We start from the raw sequence: 18414 nt of genomic DNA, 5'->3' as shown, positions 1-18414 counted from the left end.
CTACTAAAAATACAAAAATTAGCTGGGTGTGGTAGCACACTCCTGTAATCCCAGCTACTCAAGAGCCTGAGGCAGGAGAATCGCTTGAACCTGGGAGGTGGAGCTTGCAGTGCTCCACCGTACTCCAGCCTGGCAACAGAGTGAGACTCCGTCTCAAAGAAAAAGGGCAGCCGGCAGCCCCGAGGGCTGCTGTCTGTGGAGTAGCCATGCTTTATTCCTCTACGTTCTTAATAAACGTGCTTTCACTTTAGGCACTCGCCCTGAATTCTTTCTTTCAAGAAATCCAAGAACCCTCTTTGGGGTCTGGATTGGGACCCCTTTCCTGTAACATTTGTGCCAAGGGCAGTGGACTCCAGCTCCCCAAAGACAGGGATGGGGCCCAGGATCAGGCACTCAGGACCCCCTCCCTGTGGATGGGCTGCTGATCATGTCCAGATGACTGCCCTCCGAGTGGCGGGTGCCCGCTGTGATGTCGCCCCCAGACCCATGCCCACAGATCTCCTAGTGCCTTCCCCATCTTGAGGCCCAGCTGAGGCCCCAGATGATCATGCCACACCCACGTGCAGGAGCCCCACCCGCCTGCTCTGAGCAGTCCCTGGGAAGCAGCTCTGGTCAGCAACCCCACTTCAGCCCAGGACCCTCCCCACCAGCCATACAGCCTTGCCCCGGCCAGCCCATACTCCTATGGGAGTGCCCTGCCTTCTGGTTTCCACCTGTCCCCAGCACAGCCTCTCAGCCCAGGATCTATCAGGAGAGATTCCCATGCCCCCACCATCTGCCACCCTGTACGCACTCAGGCTGCCCGCCAGGCCTGTGCTGCAGACCCCAGACTCTCTCACTGCCCACCACCATCCCCAGCCACCCCCTCACCCCTCTGTTCACTCTAGGGGCCTGTGCTATCCACTCACAGCCGCACCCTCTAACGGCCTGTCCCCACGCTCCCCAGGGGCACCCCACTGCTGTGCACCTCCAGGTGTCCACCTCCCACCTCTGCCTGCATCCGGGGCTCTCCTGACCCCACTCCACTGCACATCTCAGGGGCAGACCAACGAAGGCCAACTCCCACCCACCCCAGGCTCAGGCCTCCCCGGCTGCCCCACCTGCCTCCCCCCACCCCCACCTCCACCTGCCTCCTGGCCCACTGGGCTTTTATCTCTGTCCCTCGATGTTGGTGGGTCCCAGCTTCCCCTTGGCAATGCCACGCAGCCCCTCCACAGCGACCAGAGGCAGCTCCAGGCCTGCAGGATGGCCTGGCCCCTACTCTCTAGTGGCACCTCTGACTGCATGGCCAGACACTTCCCAAAACCAGGCCCCAGGCCACCTACCAGTGGCCCACTCCAGCAGCAGCTCCTGCACCCAGCAAACTTCCCCAGCCTCATTCTCATCCACACACCCAATCTGCCAGAAGTCCTGTTATGTCCACCTTCAGAACACAGAGCCGCTACTTCTCACACCTCCACCCGGGGCCAGACTTCCATCATTTTCCCCCAGGGCTGTGGCTGCCCCCACCACCAAAGAACAGAGGGCTGGGAGAACAGAGTCTGCCACTGCAGCGGCTCTGACAGCTTCAGGCACAGCCAACTTGCACCCACCTCAGGGCCTGGCACAGGCTGTTCCCCGGGCCTGGAAAGCCACGCCCTAGCCTTGCAGCTCCCTTGCCCGCTCAGGCTCTGCTCAGAGGTCACTTTCCCAGGCCTGGCACCTTCTCCCTGCTGCACGTCCTGAAAGAGCCCCAGGGCCTTGGCTTTGCTCCAGATGCCCCGCAGCACCCAGCAGGTTTGCCCAACTCCACAGAGTCTTGGGGCCCCGGTACAGCTCACCTCTCTCAGCATTCTTGAATTTGATTGTTCTCCACCTGAGCGGCCGGGGACTGGCAGCCACCTCAGCCAGGAACCTGGAGCTGCAGAAGCCCAGGCTGCTGCTGCGGTTCCTGAGCACCAGCTTCAGCTCCTGGTTCTCCTGGATGAGCTGCACCAGCCGCCGCAGTTCTTCGTTCTCCTGTGCCAGCCGCTGGATCTCCTGCCGCAGGCCCTCATAGCTGCTGAGGAGGGACATGCCTGGCAGCCAGGGGCGGCAGCTGGCGGGGGCAGCGGGCCAGCCAAGGACAATAGACCCTGCCATTGTGAGGTCAGCGGCTGCCCCTGCCCCCAGGCTTCAGCCACATTCCAGGCCTTCAGGGTCAGGACCCAGCAGTTCCGATCACCCCCCGTGGCAGGGTTGGCCTGACCTCTGACCTCCGGTCCCCTATGGGCCAAATGACCAGTGGGTGCCCAGAACTGTCCCAAGTCTCTGGCTCCCTCCAGGAATCCTCCTCCTAGAAGATGGAAGCTTCTTTGGCCCAGCCAAGCCCAAGTGTGTTGTGGGGGAAGGGATATGGGATTCAAGCCTCTGCACCCACCCATCTGACTGCCCACTGGCCACCAGTCACAGCCTCCAGGCCTGGCCATGCCAGGACATGGGTCAAGGCAACTGGGTGTGGTATCTGGGCAGTCACGGTTGGCACAGCATCTGAAGGGATCAAGAAAGGTGGGTGTGTGGCTGCCCTGCAGGATGGGGCCCAGCAACAGCAGGAGCTGGACAGCAGCAACCAGGGCAGGTCAGGGCTATGGGGGCAGAGCCAGCCAAGAGCACACTAGGAGAGCATGGGAGGGGGTGAAGGCAAAGGGATGCACCAGGCAGTGCTGGAGCGGCCACAAGGGAGGCTGGGCCTGTTTCTGGGGGGAAAGGGCCCTGGTATTGTCACATGGAGGTCACGGCAAGCAGGCAGATGCCCTGGAGGAGGCACCACATCTGGGCCATAACCTCAAGGAAGGGGATGGGGCAGGTAGCCCACCAGAGGCTGAGGACCAGGACCTAAAGACAGACCTCCCCAGGAACAGGGGAGCCACCCTCAATAGTGACAGTAGGCTTGCATTTTAGATCATATGAAGGACTTTCTTCTTCTATCCAATCTGTCTTTAAAGGGACACTTCTGCACAGTTACTTTGGTTTTCTGGCTTTTTCTTACGTTATGATTATTACGTAGTTTACATCATTTTTCTTTTTTGCTTGTTTGATGGGTCTAGTTTCCACTTGCTGATTTGTAGACTCTCCTGGGATTCTCATGCTCCCTTCCCTGGCTACTTGAGTGAAGCCATCGCAGGGCCCCTCACCTTTGTGAGTGGGGGCAGCATCCCTGAGACTACTGCTCCAGGAGACTGGGGGCAACTGTACTGAATCCCAACTGACAATTTAAGTAATTATTGGCCAGGCGTGTTGGCTCACCCTGTAATCCCAGCACTTAGGGAAGCTGAGGCGGGCAGATCACCTGAGGTCAGGAGTTCGAGACCAACCTGGCCAACATGGTGAAACCCCGTCTCTACTAAAAAAACACAAAAATTAGCCAGGTGTGATGGCAGGCACCTGTAATCCCAGCTACTTGGGAGGCTGAGGCAGGAGAATCGCTTGAACCCGGGAGGCAGAGGTTGCAGTAAGCTGAGATCACGCCACTGCACTCCAGCCTGTGCAACAGAATGAGACTCTGTCTCAAATAAAATAAAATAAAATAATTCCTATAATTAGGGAAAAAATGGAGTAGAGTATTTTTCTTTTTCTATTTTGTTTACTTTTTTTTTTTTTTGAGATAGGGTCTCACTCTGTCACTCAGGCTGGAGTGCAGTGGTGCAACCATAGCTCATTGAAGCCTTGACCTCCCAGGGTCAAGTCATCCTCCCACCTCAGCCTCCTAAGTAGCTGGAACCACAGACGCATGCACCACCATGCCTGGCTAGGTTTTTTTGTTTGTTTGTTTGGTAGAAACAGGGTCTCACTATGTTTTTTTGTTTGTTTGTTTGTTTTGGCACGGACTCTCGCTCTGTCCCCTAGACTGGAGTGCAGTGGCGCCATCTAGGCTCACGCAAGCTCCGCCTCCCGGGTTCACGCCATTCTCCTGCCTCAGCCTCCGGAGTAGCTGGGACTACAGGCGCCCGCCACCACGCCCGGCTAGTTTTTTGTATTTTTTAGTAGAGACGGGGTTTCACCGTGTTAGCCAGGATGGTCTCAATCTCCTGACCTCGTGATCCCTCCACCTCGGCCTCCCAAAGTGCTGAGATTACAGGCGTGAGCCACCACGCCCAGCCCAGGGTCTCACTATGTTGCCCAGACTGGCCTTAAACTCCTGGCCTCAAGTTATCCTCCTGCCTTGTTCTCCCAAAGCGCTGGAATTACAGGTATGAGTCACCACACCTGGCCAAAGTAGAGTTTTTCTTTTTTTTTTTTTGAGACAGAGTCTCACTCTGTCACCCAGGCTGGAGTGCAGTGGCGCCATCTCGGCTCACCGCAACCTCCAACTCCCGGGTTCGAGCAATTCTCCTGCCTCAGCCTCCCGAGTAGCTAGGACTACAGGTGTGTACCACCACACCTGGCTAATATTTTTGTATTTTTGGTAGAGACAAGGTTTCACCCTTTCGGCCAGCCTGTTTTCAAACTCATGACCTCAGGTGATCCACCCACCTTGGCCTCCCAAAGTGCTGGGATTACAAGTGTGAGCCACCAAGCCCAGCCCCGAGTAGAGTATTTCTGATCGTTGGAGAGATTCTACCCCAAAAGAATGAAAGGCTTGGCTGGGTGCGGTGGCTCATGCCTGTAATCCCAGCACTTTGAAAAGCTGAGGCGGGTGGATCACCTGTGGTTGGGAGTTTGAGACCAGCCTGACCAACAAGGAGAAACCCTATCTCTATTAAAAATACAAAATCAGCTGGGTGTGGTGGTGCGCGCCTGTAATCCCAGCTACTCGGAAGGCTGAGGCAGAAGAATCGCTTGAACCTGGGAAGCGGAGGCTGCGGTGAGCCGAGATCGCATCACTGCACTACAGCCTCAGCAACAAGAGTGAGATTCTGTCTCAAAAAAAAAAAAAAAAAAAAAGAATGAGAGGCTCAGAGTGCCAACTTTCAACTCACACACTCTGAAAGCCAGAGGGTAGAGCGTGATAGGCAGAATTATCAGAAGGCTTTCAGGATTTCCTGCTGTACGTGCCCTGCATCATCCCCAGGACTGTGAATAAGATGGACTTTACTCCCACGATTAGGTTATGTTGCTTGACACTGCTGGGGGATAAAGGAGATGGTCTTGGGTGAGCCTAACCGAATCACGTGATCGTTTCAAAGGACAGGTCTCTTTCCAGTGGAAAAAACTCAAAGCATGAAAGAGAGTCCACCCAGGGAAGAGTCTCCACTGCTGGAGGAATCTCATGGCAAGGAATGTGGGCAGGTTCCAGGAGCTGACATATCATGGTAAAAATACTGGAAAGCAAAGACAAAGTTTTGAAAGTAACAAGATAAAAAAACGATTCATCACATATAAGAGAACCCCAAATAAGATTAACACCTGACTCCTCAGAAGAAGCAGCAGAGACCAGAAGACAATAGGATGGCATACTCAAAGTCAGAAAAACACTGTCGAACAAGAATCCTGTATTTAGGAAAACCACTTTTGAAAATGAAGGTGAAATAAAGACAGTTCCAGATGAACAAAGATAGAAAATGTGTTGGCCGGGTGCAGTGGCGCACACCGTAATCCCAGCACTTTGGGAGGCTGAGGTGGATGGATCACCTGAGGTCAGGAGTTCGAGACTAGCCTGACTAACGTGGTGAAACCCCATCTCTACTAAATACATAAATTAGCCGGGCGTGGTGGCAGATGCTTGTGATCCCAGCTACTTGGGAGGCTGAGGCAGGAGAATCGCTTGAACCTGGGCGGCGGAGGTTCAACCTGCTGAAACAATCTGCCAGCCTGCATTCCTTCCTGATAGAGACCACTGGCCACGGAGTGGCTCTGTGGCTATGGAGGAAGCACAGGGAGGGGTTTCGTGTCCTCTGCTGCACCATTTGACACTGCAAACCTGAAAACCCCACCCTCAGATCATGATAATGCCACCATTTTTTGAACATGAGTCCCATGGGGAGGTGTGAAGCTCAATTGTGCGTTTGTGTGCTCCCCTTTCATAAATATTCATGACTCCTCTTACAGCTCATTGAATATGTATATTTGGCCACTCCCTTCAGCATAAATTCCTGTTCCCCTTGCCCCTCCCATGAAGTGTCTGTTTTCTTGTTTTCTTTTTTTTTTTTTTTTTTTTTTGAGACGGAGTCTCGCTCTGTGGCCCAGGCTGGAGTGCAGTGGCCGGATCTCAGCTCACTGCAAGCTCCGCCTCCCGGGTTCACGCCATTCTCCTGCCTCAGCCTCCCGAGTAGCTGGGACTACAGGCGCCCACCACCTCGCCCGGCTAGTTTTTTGTATTTTTAGTAGAGACGGGGTTTCACAGTGTTTGCCAGGATGGTCTCGATCTCCTGACCTCGTGATCCGCCCGTCTCGGCCTCCCAAAGTGCTGGGATTACAGGCTTGAGCCACCGCGCCGGGCCCTGTTTTCGACTTCTCACTGGAGGCTACACTTCCCTGCTGGTCAGAATGGCCGCCCTGCAGGCTGCAACCCTTTATGAGAAATAAAGCTCTCCTTTCCAAATGTATGAACCTCGCCATTCTTCAGTTGACACCACCACCATGCTGCCACTTTAGACCAACACGCTGCCCTGGCAAGTCCCTGGCAAGTGCCCTGGCAAGAACACAGAGGCAAGTCCAGTTCTCATGCTCTGGAATCTGACTGGCCTGTGCAGGAAGAGGTGGGGAAGAGACACTCTGTGTGCTCCAGGCCTCCATCTGGGACCCCACACAGGGCAGGACGCCCAGCCGGCTGTGCAGCCCTCTCGCCTTGGAAACTGACCAAGGGACATACAGCAAAGCAAGAAGCATTTATTCAAGAAGATCTACTAAGCCTTGGTCAGAACAGGCGGAATCTGTGGGGCTTGAGCTCAGCCTGCTCCCTGCTGGTCCCTGGCTCCCTGTCATAAAAGCTCTACTCCAGGAGGTGCAGCTGAGAACAAGGGTTCCTTCCTCCTGGCTCCTGGCTGCAAGGCAGAGGCACCACACAGGGAGGGACACGCAGAGAAGACGAGGCCTCCTGTCCCCCAACACCTGCCGCAGCACAGGGGTCTCACTCTGGGAGAAGCCGAGGCCACCACACCCAACAGCAGGTCCACAGATGCTGCCCCAGTGAGAGGCGGTGGCAGGGCTGGTAGCTGCATGGGGCCGCCTTCCTTAGGAAGCACAGTGTGGGAAAATCATGCCTAAGGTGCATGGCAGGCTGTGGGAAGCTCAGTGGAAAGCAGTTAGGAAAAAGCTGACAGCTGTGTGAAACTGATAGCAGCAAATGAAATGGCAGGCCTGCCTGGAGTGTAGCTGAAAACCAGGGACAGAGACGACAAAGAAAGGACCCTGCAGATACTGCATTCACCCCTGGGTGTCCAGAAGCCTCTGCACCTGGGTGCCAGGCTGCACCCAGGCTGAGTGGTTGGGCGTGCTGGCTGTCTATTGCTGCCCTCACAAATCACCACAAACTTGAAGATTTAAAACAACAGAAACTTACTAGCTTACAGTCCTGGAGACCGAAAGTCCAAGATGAGTCTTATAGGGCTAAAATCAAGGCTTTTACAAGAATGGTTCCTTCTAGAGGTTCCAGAGGAAAGCATGTGCCTTGCCTCTTCCAGCTCCAGGTGTGAGCCGGCACTCCTTGGCTTGCACCCGCATCACTCTGATCTCTACCCAGGCGATCCCACAGCCTTCTCTTCTCCTGTAGTCAAATCTCCCTCCATTTCCCTCCTATAGGATGCTTGAAATGACATTCAGGGCCCACCTGGGTCACCCAGGATCACCTCCCCATCTCAGGCTCCTTCACTTCATCACATCTGCAAAGTCTTTTGTGCCAAATGAGGTACATTCATAGGCTTCAGTGATTTGGGCCTGAGTGTCTTCGGGGTCGTTAGCCCATCACACTTGCTGAATGCAGAGCAGACTGGAAAACTTTCCAACCACATACACATCCATCAGCAAAGGACGGAGCTGCTTCATCCCACCGAACCCCAGGCTGGAGTCACTCCAAACGTGGCAGCATGGGAGTTCCCCGAAGGGAGTGCCCCGAACTGTCACAAGATGGAGCCCACCGGGATTCCAAAGGAAGAAGCACTAAACACCAGGGTAACTAGTCCAGAACATTAATGAGGGGAACTCAGGGACAGAGAGCTGCAGCAGTCCTTGAAACAGACAGCGAGAGAAAAGGGGTGTTCTGCCCAGGTGTACCCGCAGCAAGGGGGCCGGGGTACGGAGTTGACATGTGGGTTTAAAGCATTTGGCTCAGGGCCAGGCCAGTTTCTTTCTTGTAAACCCAGATACCTTTATTGGTGCCTGGGAATGTTCAAGGTCCCAGTGTGGGTTCAAACCTGCTGGAAAAAACCTGTGGCTGATGAGTCACAAAATGGTCAAGGCCCTCTGATTTTTGGTCAGGACACAGAAAGAAATTGGGAGAAGGTTGGGCGCAGTGACTCACGCCTGTAATCTTAGCACTTTGGGAGGCTGAGGTGGGTGGATCACTTGAGGTCAGGAGTTCAAGACCAGCCTAGTCAACATGGAGAAACCCTGTCTCTACTAAAAATGAAAAATTTAGCCAGGTATGGTGGCGGGTGCCTGTAATCCCAGCTACTTGGGAGGCTGAGGCAGGAGAATCGCTTGAACCCAGGAGGTAGAGGTTGTAGTGAGCCAAGAGCATACTACTGTACTCCAGCCTGGGCAACAGAGTGAGACTCCATCTCAAAAAAAAAAAAAAAAAATTGGGGCTGGGTGTGTGGCTCATGCCTGTAATCTCAGCACTTTGGGAGGCCGAGGCGGGTGGATCACCTGAGGTCATGAGTTCAAGATTAGCCTGACCAAAATGGTGAAACCACATCTCTATTAAAGTTACAAAAAATGGGCTGGGCACGGTGGCTCAAGCCTGTAATCCCAGCACATTGGGAGGCCGAGACAGGCGGATCACAAGGTCAGGAGATCGAGACCATCCTGGCTGACATGGTGAAACCCCGTCTCTACTAAAAAAAAAAAAAATACAAAAAACTAGCTGGGTGTGGTGGCAGACACCTGTAGTCCCAGCTACTTGGGAGACTGAGGCAGGAGAATGGCGTAAACCCAGGAGGCGGAGCTTGCAGTGAGCTGAGATCCAGCCACTGCACTTCAGCCTGGGTGATAGAGCGAGACTCCGTCTCAAAAAAAAAAAAAAAAAAAAAACACACAAAATTAGCCAGGCATGGTGGCGCGTGCCTGCAATCTCAGCTACTCGGGAGGCTGAGGCAGGAGAATCCCTTGAACCTGGGAGGCAGAAGGTGCGGCGAGCCAAGGTCGCACCATTGCACTCCAGCCTGGGCAACAGCAGCAAAATTCCGTCTCGAAAAAAAAAATTTTTTTCAGAGAAATTGAGGGACCTACAGGAGCCTCGTTGGCTTGGGGAGGTTAAACACAACCTTTGACCAATTGGTGGTGAGCACTAAACTAGGCTGACCCAGGCGTGATTTCTAGGAAGCCAGAAGTTCTTAAAAATAAGGAGGAGTGGGGAGCTGAGCAGAAATATTAGAAGCTACACACTGTGGAGGAAACAGACACATGGAATTGGCCCAGGCAAGCCACTAAACAACATGAAAAAACAGGAGCAAAATCACAAGGGCCATTGGCCAATCGTAACCCAGAGTTGATGTGATATACGCTCTAAAGTATCCAGTTTTTTTTCTTTTCTTTTTTTTTTTTTTTTTTTTTGAGAAGGAGTCTTGCTCTGTCTCCCAGGCTGGAGTGCAGTGGTGCGATCTCGGCTCACTGTGCAACCTCCGCCTCCTGGGTTCCAGTGCTGCTTCCGCCTCAGCCTCCCAAGTAGCTGGGATTACAGGCACGTGCCTGGGATTACAGGTGCGTGCCACCACACGTGGCTAATTTTTTGTATTTTCAGTAGAGACAGGATTTCACCATGTTGACCAGGCTGGTCTCGAACTCCTGACCTCCCGCCTCAGCCTCCTAAAGTGTTGGGATTACAGGCGTGAGCCACCTCACCCAGCCTAAAGTGTCCAATTTTCCACAAAAATGATGAGACAAAGAAAGAGGATAGTGGGACTCTTTATATTTTTTATTGATACATACATATTGTACATATTGGTCGGGTGCGGTGGCTCATGCCTGTGATCCCAGCACTTTAGGAGGCCAAGGCAGGAGGATCATTTGAGCCTAGGAGTTCAGGGCCAGCCTGGGCAACATAACGAGATCCCATCTCTGCAAAAAAACACAAAAAAAGTATCCGGGGGTGGTGGCATGCACCTGTAATCCCAGCTACCAGGGAGGCTGAGGTGGGAGGATTTCTTAAGCCCAGGAGGTCGAGGCTGCAGAGAGCCAAGATCGTGCCACTGCACTCCAGCCTGGGTGACAGAGTGAGATGTTGTCTCAAAAAAATTAAAAAATAAAATAAATTTGGGCCAGATGCGGTGGGTCACGCCTGTAATCTCAGCACTTTGGGAGGCCGAGGCGGGCTGGTCACCTGAGGTCAGGAGACCAGCTTGGCCTACATGGTGAAACCCCATCTCTACTAAAAATACAAATACAAAAATTAGCCAGGCGTGGTGGCGGGCACCTGTAATCCCAGCTACTTGGGAAGCTGAGGCAGGAGAATCGGTTGAACCCAGGAGGCGAAGGTTGCAGTGAGTTAAGATCGCGCCACGGCACTCCAGCGTGAGCAACAGAACGAGACTCGGTCTCAAAAAACAACAACAAAGACCTCAGGCCCCTCCCACCTGGAGGAGCAGCGATTTGTTCTTCCCAGAACCGACACCTACTCTGAACGCAACTTTGCCCTTCCTGCCTGTAGCTCCTCCACCTCTATCCCAAGCTTTCGGAATGTCTTACCTCCCACTGGACCATGCTAAATACTAACGACTGGCCCAGTACGGTGGCTCACGCCTGTAATCCTACCACTTTGGGAGGCCAAGGCAGGCAGATCACTAGGTCGGAGTTTGAGGCCAGCCTGGTCCACATGGTGGAACCCCATCTCTACTAAAAATACAAAAATTAGCCAGGCACGGGTGGCATGCGCCTGTAATCCCAGCTACTCAGGAGGCTGAGACATAAGAATCGCTTGAACACAGGAGGCGGAGGTTGCAGTGATCCCAGATCGCGCCACTGCACTCTAGCCTAGGCGACAGAGTGAGACTGTATCTCAAAAAAAAAAAAAAATTCCTAACAACCCACCTTAGCGCCTACCGTGTGGCAATGAGCTCACGTCCCTGGGACTCACTGGTCTCTCAAACCCTTCTCGGCCCAACTGAATAGTGGCACAGTCTGCTGAAGGCCCTGCCCCACTGCCAGCTGGATGTCAGCCCCTTCCAGGGCGGGGCACTTCTGCTGGGATGCGCCTGTGCTGCCCTTAGGAGTTGGAGCTCGAGAAACAGGTTCACCAGGAATCTCGGGAATCCGTTCCAGGATCCTCAGTCCCACAGCCCCTTCCCAGCTTGGGCTCCAGCAAACTATTTACAGAGTCATATATTTCATAAAATGTGCAAAAGTGAGATATTTTAACCACAACCAGCTAAAACTGTCTCTTCCCCCTGCAACCTGCCATCAGTTACCCCCTCCCCTGCTGCATAGAGCTGGAGGGGGCGTTGTGGGGTCCAGCTCCTGGGAGGTTGAGTTGAGGGTATGTTTTGGTTGGCCTTGGTGGGAACAGTCACTTCCTGATACAGTTATGCTATCGCTAGTCATTCTGGTGTAGAAATGGCTTCCAGAAACACCCATCTCCCTCGGCTGCATGTTAACACAACAAGCTGATGAAACTGGCCAAGTGTCAACTCAAAGAGGATCTAAGATTAATCACAAGCAAGAAAACCCAAACTCAAATTCATTTTTATTTAGGGGGAGGGTTCTGGGGTTTTTTGTTTGTTTTTTGAGACAGAGCCTCACTCTGTGGTACATGCAGTAGTGCAGTGGAGCGATCATAGCTCACAGCAGCCTTGAACTCCCTCGGCTCAGGCCAACCTCCCATCTCAGTCTCTCAAGTAGGTGGAACTACAGGTGTGTGCCACCATGCCCAGCTAATTTTTAATTTTTTTTTTGTAGAGATAGTGTATCAGATGCTGCCCAGGCTGGTCTCGGACACTTGGCCTCAAGCGATCCTCCTGCCTCAGTTTCCCAGAGTGTTGGGATTACAGGCATGAGCTACCTCACCCAGCCAAGACCTGAACTGTATGGCTTACATGTGGAAAAAATTTGATGAGCGATTTCCTCAAACTTTTTTTTTTTTTTTGAGACGGAGTCTCGCTCTGTCGCCCAGGCTGGAGTGCAGTGGCTGGATCTCAGCTCACTGCAAGCTCCGCTTCCCGGGCTCACGCCATTCTCCTGCCTCAGCCTCCCGAGTAGCTGGGACTACAGGCGCCTGCCACCTCGCCCGGCTAGTTTTTTGTAGTTTTTTTTTAGTAGAGACAGGGTTTCACCGTGTTAGCCAGGATGGTCTTGATCTCCTGACCTTGTGATCCGCCCGTCTCGGCCTCCCAAAGTGCTGGGATTACAGGCTTGAGCCACCGCACCCGGCCGATTTCCTCAAACTTAATGACAATTCTAAAAATGTACATATTACCCAAAGGAGCTTTTACCTGAAAGCAACTTAAGTAATAAAATTAAATTTTGATCAAACATGTGAGAGGAGAAACTAAATCATTTTCTTTCTTGGTTTTTGTTTGTTTTTTGTTTTGACAGCATCTCATTCTGTTGCCCAGGCTGGAGTGCAGTGGTAGGACCACAGCTTACTGCAGCCTTGACCTCCCTGGCTCAAGTGATCCTCCCACCTCAGCCTCCCAAGTAGCTGGGACCGCAGGTATGCACCACCATGTCCAGCTAATTTTTTGTATTTTTTGTAGAGATGGGGTTTTGCCATGTTGTCCAGGCTGATCTTGAACTCCTAGACTCAAGTGATCCACCTGCCTCTGCCTCCCAAAAGTGCTGGGATTACAGGCGCGAGTCACCGCATCTGCCATCTTCTTTGTACATATAGAAGGTTACGTTATAAAAAGCGTTGTCGTCCGGGCGTGGTGGCTCAAGCCTGTAATCCCAGCACTTTGGGAGGCCGAGGCGGGCAGATCACGAGGTCAGGAGATTGACACCACCCTGGCTAACACGGTGAAACCCCGTCTCTACTAAAAATGAAAAAAAAAAATTAGCCAGGCGTGGTGACGGGCACCTGTAGTCCCAGCTACTCGGGAGGCTGAGGCAGGAGAATGGCGTGAACCCAGGAGGCGGAGCTTGCACTGAGCCGAGATCGCACCACTGCACTCCAGCCTGGGGAACAGAGCCAGACTCCGTCTCAAAAAAAAAAAAAGTGTTGTCATCTTAAGAGAGCATCAGAGAATGCATCAAAGAAATGTAGGGGAAACCTGTAGGTTTTCTGCATTTTGTGATGTTTGTAGTATTTGTCAACTTTTAAAAATGTTTGTGTTGGGACTTCTTTTCTCACTATTCACTTAGTTTTGGATATATAATTTTGTCTTATGTTTCAAAAGAAGACTGCATAGACGAGTTAACGGCAGGCCTGAGAAGCTCTTCTTCACAGGCAAGCTTGAAGAGTTGGTGTCTGGGAATTTGGGTTTTGGGATGGTTCCCCCCATTCTCTGGTAAGCGTGTCTCACTGTGCCTAGACTGTTTGTACAAACATAGCTCATGCTGAACACCTGTGTTGCTTCTGGGGGTCTGGAACATGCTTGGCACAGACTGTGTATGTAACCTTCCCTCCATAAAACCCCAGGGTGCTAAGTGTCTAAGAAGCTTCCCTGGCAGACAGCATTTTACACACACCGCTCCAGCTTCTTCCTGTGGAGTCCACCAGGAGAGGACTTGGCCAGCTCACGCCTGATTTCCTGTGGAATTCATCCCATGCACCTTTTCTCTTTGCTGATTCAGACTTACCATCTTCCCTGTGTAATAATCTTAGCTGTGAGGACAAGTCTATAGTGAGTCCTTCTAGCAAACTGATTATTCCGGAGGGATCTTGGGGATACTTCTCATGGCCCCTGAATTTGTATAAGCTTTAGGCCTCCAAAATTTGAATTGACCCATGTGTGTACCCTGGAGTCCGAGGGTCGGACAACCAAAGGTGTGAGGTAGCAGTGGCCCCATAACCCTAAACCTGGAATGCTGCCTGGTTGGAGGCCTAGTTCCTGAAGGTGAATACTTCCACCAGGGAACACAGCCAAGGTTCCACTGATCTTGAAGTAGCAGCTATCACTGGCCCACTTTGGGCTCCTTAGGCTGAATACCAACATCATCCTCATTTTCCTGAGTTGCTATGGTCAATGCTACACAACTAGGGTGGGCAGTCCGCGGAGCTCCCTAGACGTCTAGTCTTCCTGCACGTGGCAAGCACTGTCAGTGGACAGTCGAAACAACGACCCAGTAATGGCCAGGTGCAGTGGCAGGAGGCCGAGGCAGGTGGATCACCTGAGGTCAGGAGTTCAAGACCAGCCTGGTCAACACGGTGAAACCCCATCTCTACTAAAACTACAAAAAAAAGTCAGCAGGGCATGGTGGCGCATGCCTGTAATCCCAGCTACTTGGGAGGCTGAAGTAGGAGAATCGCTTGAACCCAGGAGGTGGAGGTTGCAGTGAGCTGAGATCGTGCCTCTGCACTCCAACCTGGGTGACAGTGAGACTCTGTCTCTAAAACAAAAAAACCAAAAACCTTAGCCAGGCATATAGTGGCAGGTGCCTGTAATCCCAGCTTCCCAGCTACTTGGGAAGCTGAGACACAAGAATCACTTGGACCCAGGAAGTGGAGGGAGCAGTGCGCTGATATTGTGCCACAGCACTCCAGCCTGGTGACAGAGTGAGACTCCATCTCAAAAAAACAAAACAAACAAAACGACCCAGTAAGAACAGGGACAGGAAGAGCTCAGACTGCAAGGGGAGAAGGGCCTGGGCTGCTCCACAATACGCAGTGTCTGGCTGCAGAGCCAAGGGTGGGGAATCGGTGGTGGCCAGTGGCAGAGGATAGTGACCCATCATGGCCTCATACCAGCTGCAGCAGCAGGGCTGTGGCTTGCTCACTCATTCTCATGCCTCTCAGTCTTTCAGGAGAGCATAACCACCTTTGAGGGGATGCTGAACTTGGGCCCCTGCAGCAGACTGCATTTCCCCAGCCCACCTGATCTTCCTACAGTCTAATATTGACACTCCTCCCACTGAAGGGTGGGGTCCCTGTCCCCATCCCTTAAGCCTGGGTAGATGTGTCTGACTGCCTTGACCCAGAGTCTGGCAGGAGGGACACTATGTGACTTCTGAGGCTAGGTCCTAAAAATGTCATGCACATGTTGTCCAGCCTGTTGCCCTGGAAGGCTACCCTTGGAACCCAGTTGCCATATTGCAAGGAAGCATGGAGAAGCCACATGTAGGTGTCCTGCCTGACAGCCACAGATGAGGTCCTGGCCAGCCACCAGCATCAGCCACCAAAGATGTGAAAGAGAAAGCTTTAGGATGGCTCCAGCCCCAGCCACCATCTGGCAGCAACTGTAGGAGAGAGCCTACGTGCAAACTACCTAGCTGAGCCTAGATAACCCAAGACTGCAGGACGTAATAATAGAATGCCTGTTATTTGAAGCCGCTGAGGTTAAGTGGCAAGAGATAGACACACAACCCCTCTCTGGAAAGGATGAGGAAATCTGCATTCTCAAAGGGAAAAGGGAGGCCCACTTGACTGCAGTGTGGAAGCTCGGTGTAAAGGGAGGGCATGAGAGGACTGGAGAGGTGCCAGGTGTGGACCATCCTGGGACACCAGCCTGGTCACTTTCCCAGGACCGCTCAATGCCTTCTCCTGTCAGTGTCGCAACCCACTGGGTTCATCCTTCCACTTTCGCACTTGGGCGCTGGAAAGGGCTGAATGTAGGCACCACTGGTCCCGAGGGCGTGACGGGAATTCCTCCTTCAGCGGGCGCCCACCTCCTGGCACCCGTGGCACAGCTCCGGGAACGGCTGCGGGCTCAACCGCTGCTTCCCCGACAGCGCCACTGCAGTTCCCCGGAGACAGAAGTGGAGCCGAACCGCCAGAAACCGTAGATCCGGGGAGGTCGGGGCCGCGAGGAACTCCAGTTCCCTGGGACCGGAAGTGACAGCGGACCGCCGGAAACCGTAGATCCAGGGAGGTCGGGAGCGCGGGGAGCTGTAGGTCCCCGGAACCGGAAGTGACGGCGGACCGCCGGAAACCGTAGATTCGGGGAGGTCGGAGCCGCAGGGAGCTGTAGTTCTCCCGCGGATCAGAGAACTAGGCAGAGAGCGGAGCTGGCGGCCGGGCAGCATGGCGGGGCTGGAGCTCTTGTCGGACCAGGGCTACCGGGTGGACGGTCGGCGCGCCGGGGAGCTGCGTAAGATCCAGGCTCGGATGGGCGTGTTCGCGCAGGCTGACGGCTCGGCCTACATCGAGCAGGGCAACACCAAGGCGCTGGCGGTGGTCTACGGCCCGCACGAGGCGAGTGGGCGTGCGGGATGGGGAATCGGTGACCGCGGGAGCTGCGGGGCCGAGCACAGGCTCGGGGACTTGAGGGGTGCGGCCAGCGCGCCTCAGTCTACACAGCCGATGCTCAGCACTGCATCTCACTCGGAGTAAACACAAGTCTTTAGTGTTCTGCGCGGTGGTCCTGCCTTTCTCATCGGTCTCTGTGCCTCCGCTCTCCCTCCTCTTTGCGACTCTTCAACGTGCCAGGCACTCCCCTACTCGCTCCCTCTCCTCTCAGCTCTACTCCGATGTCACTCCTTCCCAGACGACCTTGCCCACGCGGTACTGCTCTCCCTACAATAAACCCTTGTCTTTTGTGCACCTACAATCTCAAATGCCTATTTTGCTTAAGCATTTTCCCGTTTCCTCGCTAGGACATAAGCTTCCTAAGGACAGAAACTTTACATAAAACTCTCTGGTTTCATTGCTGTGTTTCCAGCGCTGTAACTGTGCCTGGCCAGCGAAGGTATTGAAAGAGTGTTTGTTTAGCGCATGAGTGTAGGAGCTCTGCTTTCCAGGCAGAGGGAACCAGGAGGGCGAAGACCACGGTGGTGAAAACAAGCAAGGCACTTATGCAGAGCAGAAAGACTGCTGGTGGGGAAAGAGAGGATAACTCCAAATTAGGTTGAGAGTTCCCGGGGAGGTGAGGAATTAGGGTTTTGTAGACCAGGGAAGTGATTTGGGATTTTATTTCATATGTAATGTGAAACCTTTGTAAGGTAATTAGGATTTGAGTGTGAAGGTGAGACAGAATCAGCCTTGATATTTGTAAACTTGGGTTGGCAGGGAATGGGACAAGGATGGGCACAAGGAAGCCAATTAAAAGATGCCAGAGGGCAACACATGCAAGACAGAGTGCAAAACAGGGGGCTTTGTTTTGGAGGTAACGAAGTTGCCCCTTGCTGAGGCATTGAAAGTGGAGGGAGAGGCAGACCCACAGAGGACAGTGGAGTGTGAGCTGGAAGGAGTGGGCCTGGCTCATGTGTCCGTCCTCTTCCAGATCCGGGGTTCCCGGGCTCGAGCCCTGCCGGACAGGGCCCTAGTGAATTGTCAATATAGTTCAGCGACCTTCAGCACAGGTGAGCGCAAGCGAAGGCCACATGGGGACCGGAAGTCCTGTGAGATGGGCCTGCAGCTCCGCCAGACTTTCGAGGCAGCCATCCTCACACAGCTGCACCCACGCTCCCAGATTGATATCTATGTGCAGGTGAGCCAGGGAGGGGTGGTGTGATGGGGTTGGGGAGGGAGTCTGATAGACTCACACCCTGGGGGTCCCTGCAGGTGCTACAGGCAGATGGTGGGACCTATGCAGCTTGTGTGAATGCAGCCACACTGGCAGTGCTGGATGCTGGGATACCCATGAGAGACTTTGTGTGTGCGTGCTCAGCTGGCTTTGTGGACGGCACAGCCCTGGCGGACCTCAGCCATGTGGAGGAAGCAGCTGGTGGCCCCCAGCTGGCCCTGGCCTTGCTGCCAGCCTCGGGACAGATTGCGCTGCTTGAGATGGATGCCCGGCTGCACGAGGACCACCTGGAGCGGGTGTTGGAGGCTGCTGCCCAGGCTGCTCGAGATGTGCACACCCTCTTGGACAGAGTGGTCCGGCAGCATGTGCGTGAGGCCTCTATCTTGCTGGGGGACTGACCACCCAGCCACCCATGTCCAGAATAAAACCCTCCTCTGCCCACACAACCCTCACTGTACGTTAATCACCCAACAGCACTTCAGAGCCATGTGAAGTCTGGCAGAGCCTGGTCTGGTGCTGGCTCCTGGGGATGACCAGGGACCCTTGCCCACACATGAACTGCCTATCTCTGTGTAGCCTGATTCAAACCCTGAAGAGAACAATGGGTTAGGGGGTTGCTGTGGGGGAGGTCCTGGGTGGAAAAGCAACATGTCCCAGTAAGGACTCAAGGCAGCTGAGCAGGAGGCAGGGCCTGGCAAGATGAGCCAGGCCCTTAGACTGAGGAATCTGTTACCCTTACTCCAGCACA

General features: G+C 53.6%; 1 protein-coding gene across 1 annotated transcript; it reads left to right on the top strand.

The window, feature by feature from the left end:
• Positions 1–16111: 16111 nt before the first annotated feature.
• EXOSC4 (exosome component 4) lies at positions 16112–18112 on the top strand. The gene is made up of 3 exons (XM_010375251.2): positions 16112–16396; positions 17424–17630; positions 17705–18112. The coding sequence occupies exons 1-3, from the start codon at positions 16226–16228 to the stop codon at positions 18062–18064; spliced, it is 738 nt and encodes a 245-aa protein (XP_010373553.1). The 5' UTR covers positions 16112–16225; the 3' UTR covers positions 18065–18112.
• The last annotated feature ends 302 nt before the right edge of the window (positions 18113–18414 follow it).

The sequence above is a fragment of the Rhinopithecus roxellana genome, chromosome 17, assembly GCF_007565055.1.
Source record: "Rhinopithecus roxellana isolate Shanxi Qingling chromosome 17, ASM756505v1, whole genome shotgun sequence".
NCBI lineage: Eukaryota > Metazoa > Chordata > Mammalia > Primates > Cercopithecidae > Rhinopithecus > Rhinopithecus roxellana.
This window is presented reverse-complemented; position numbering and strand designations above follow the sequence as displayed.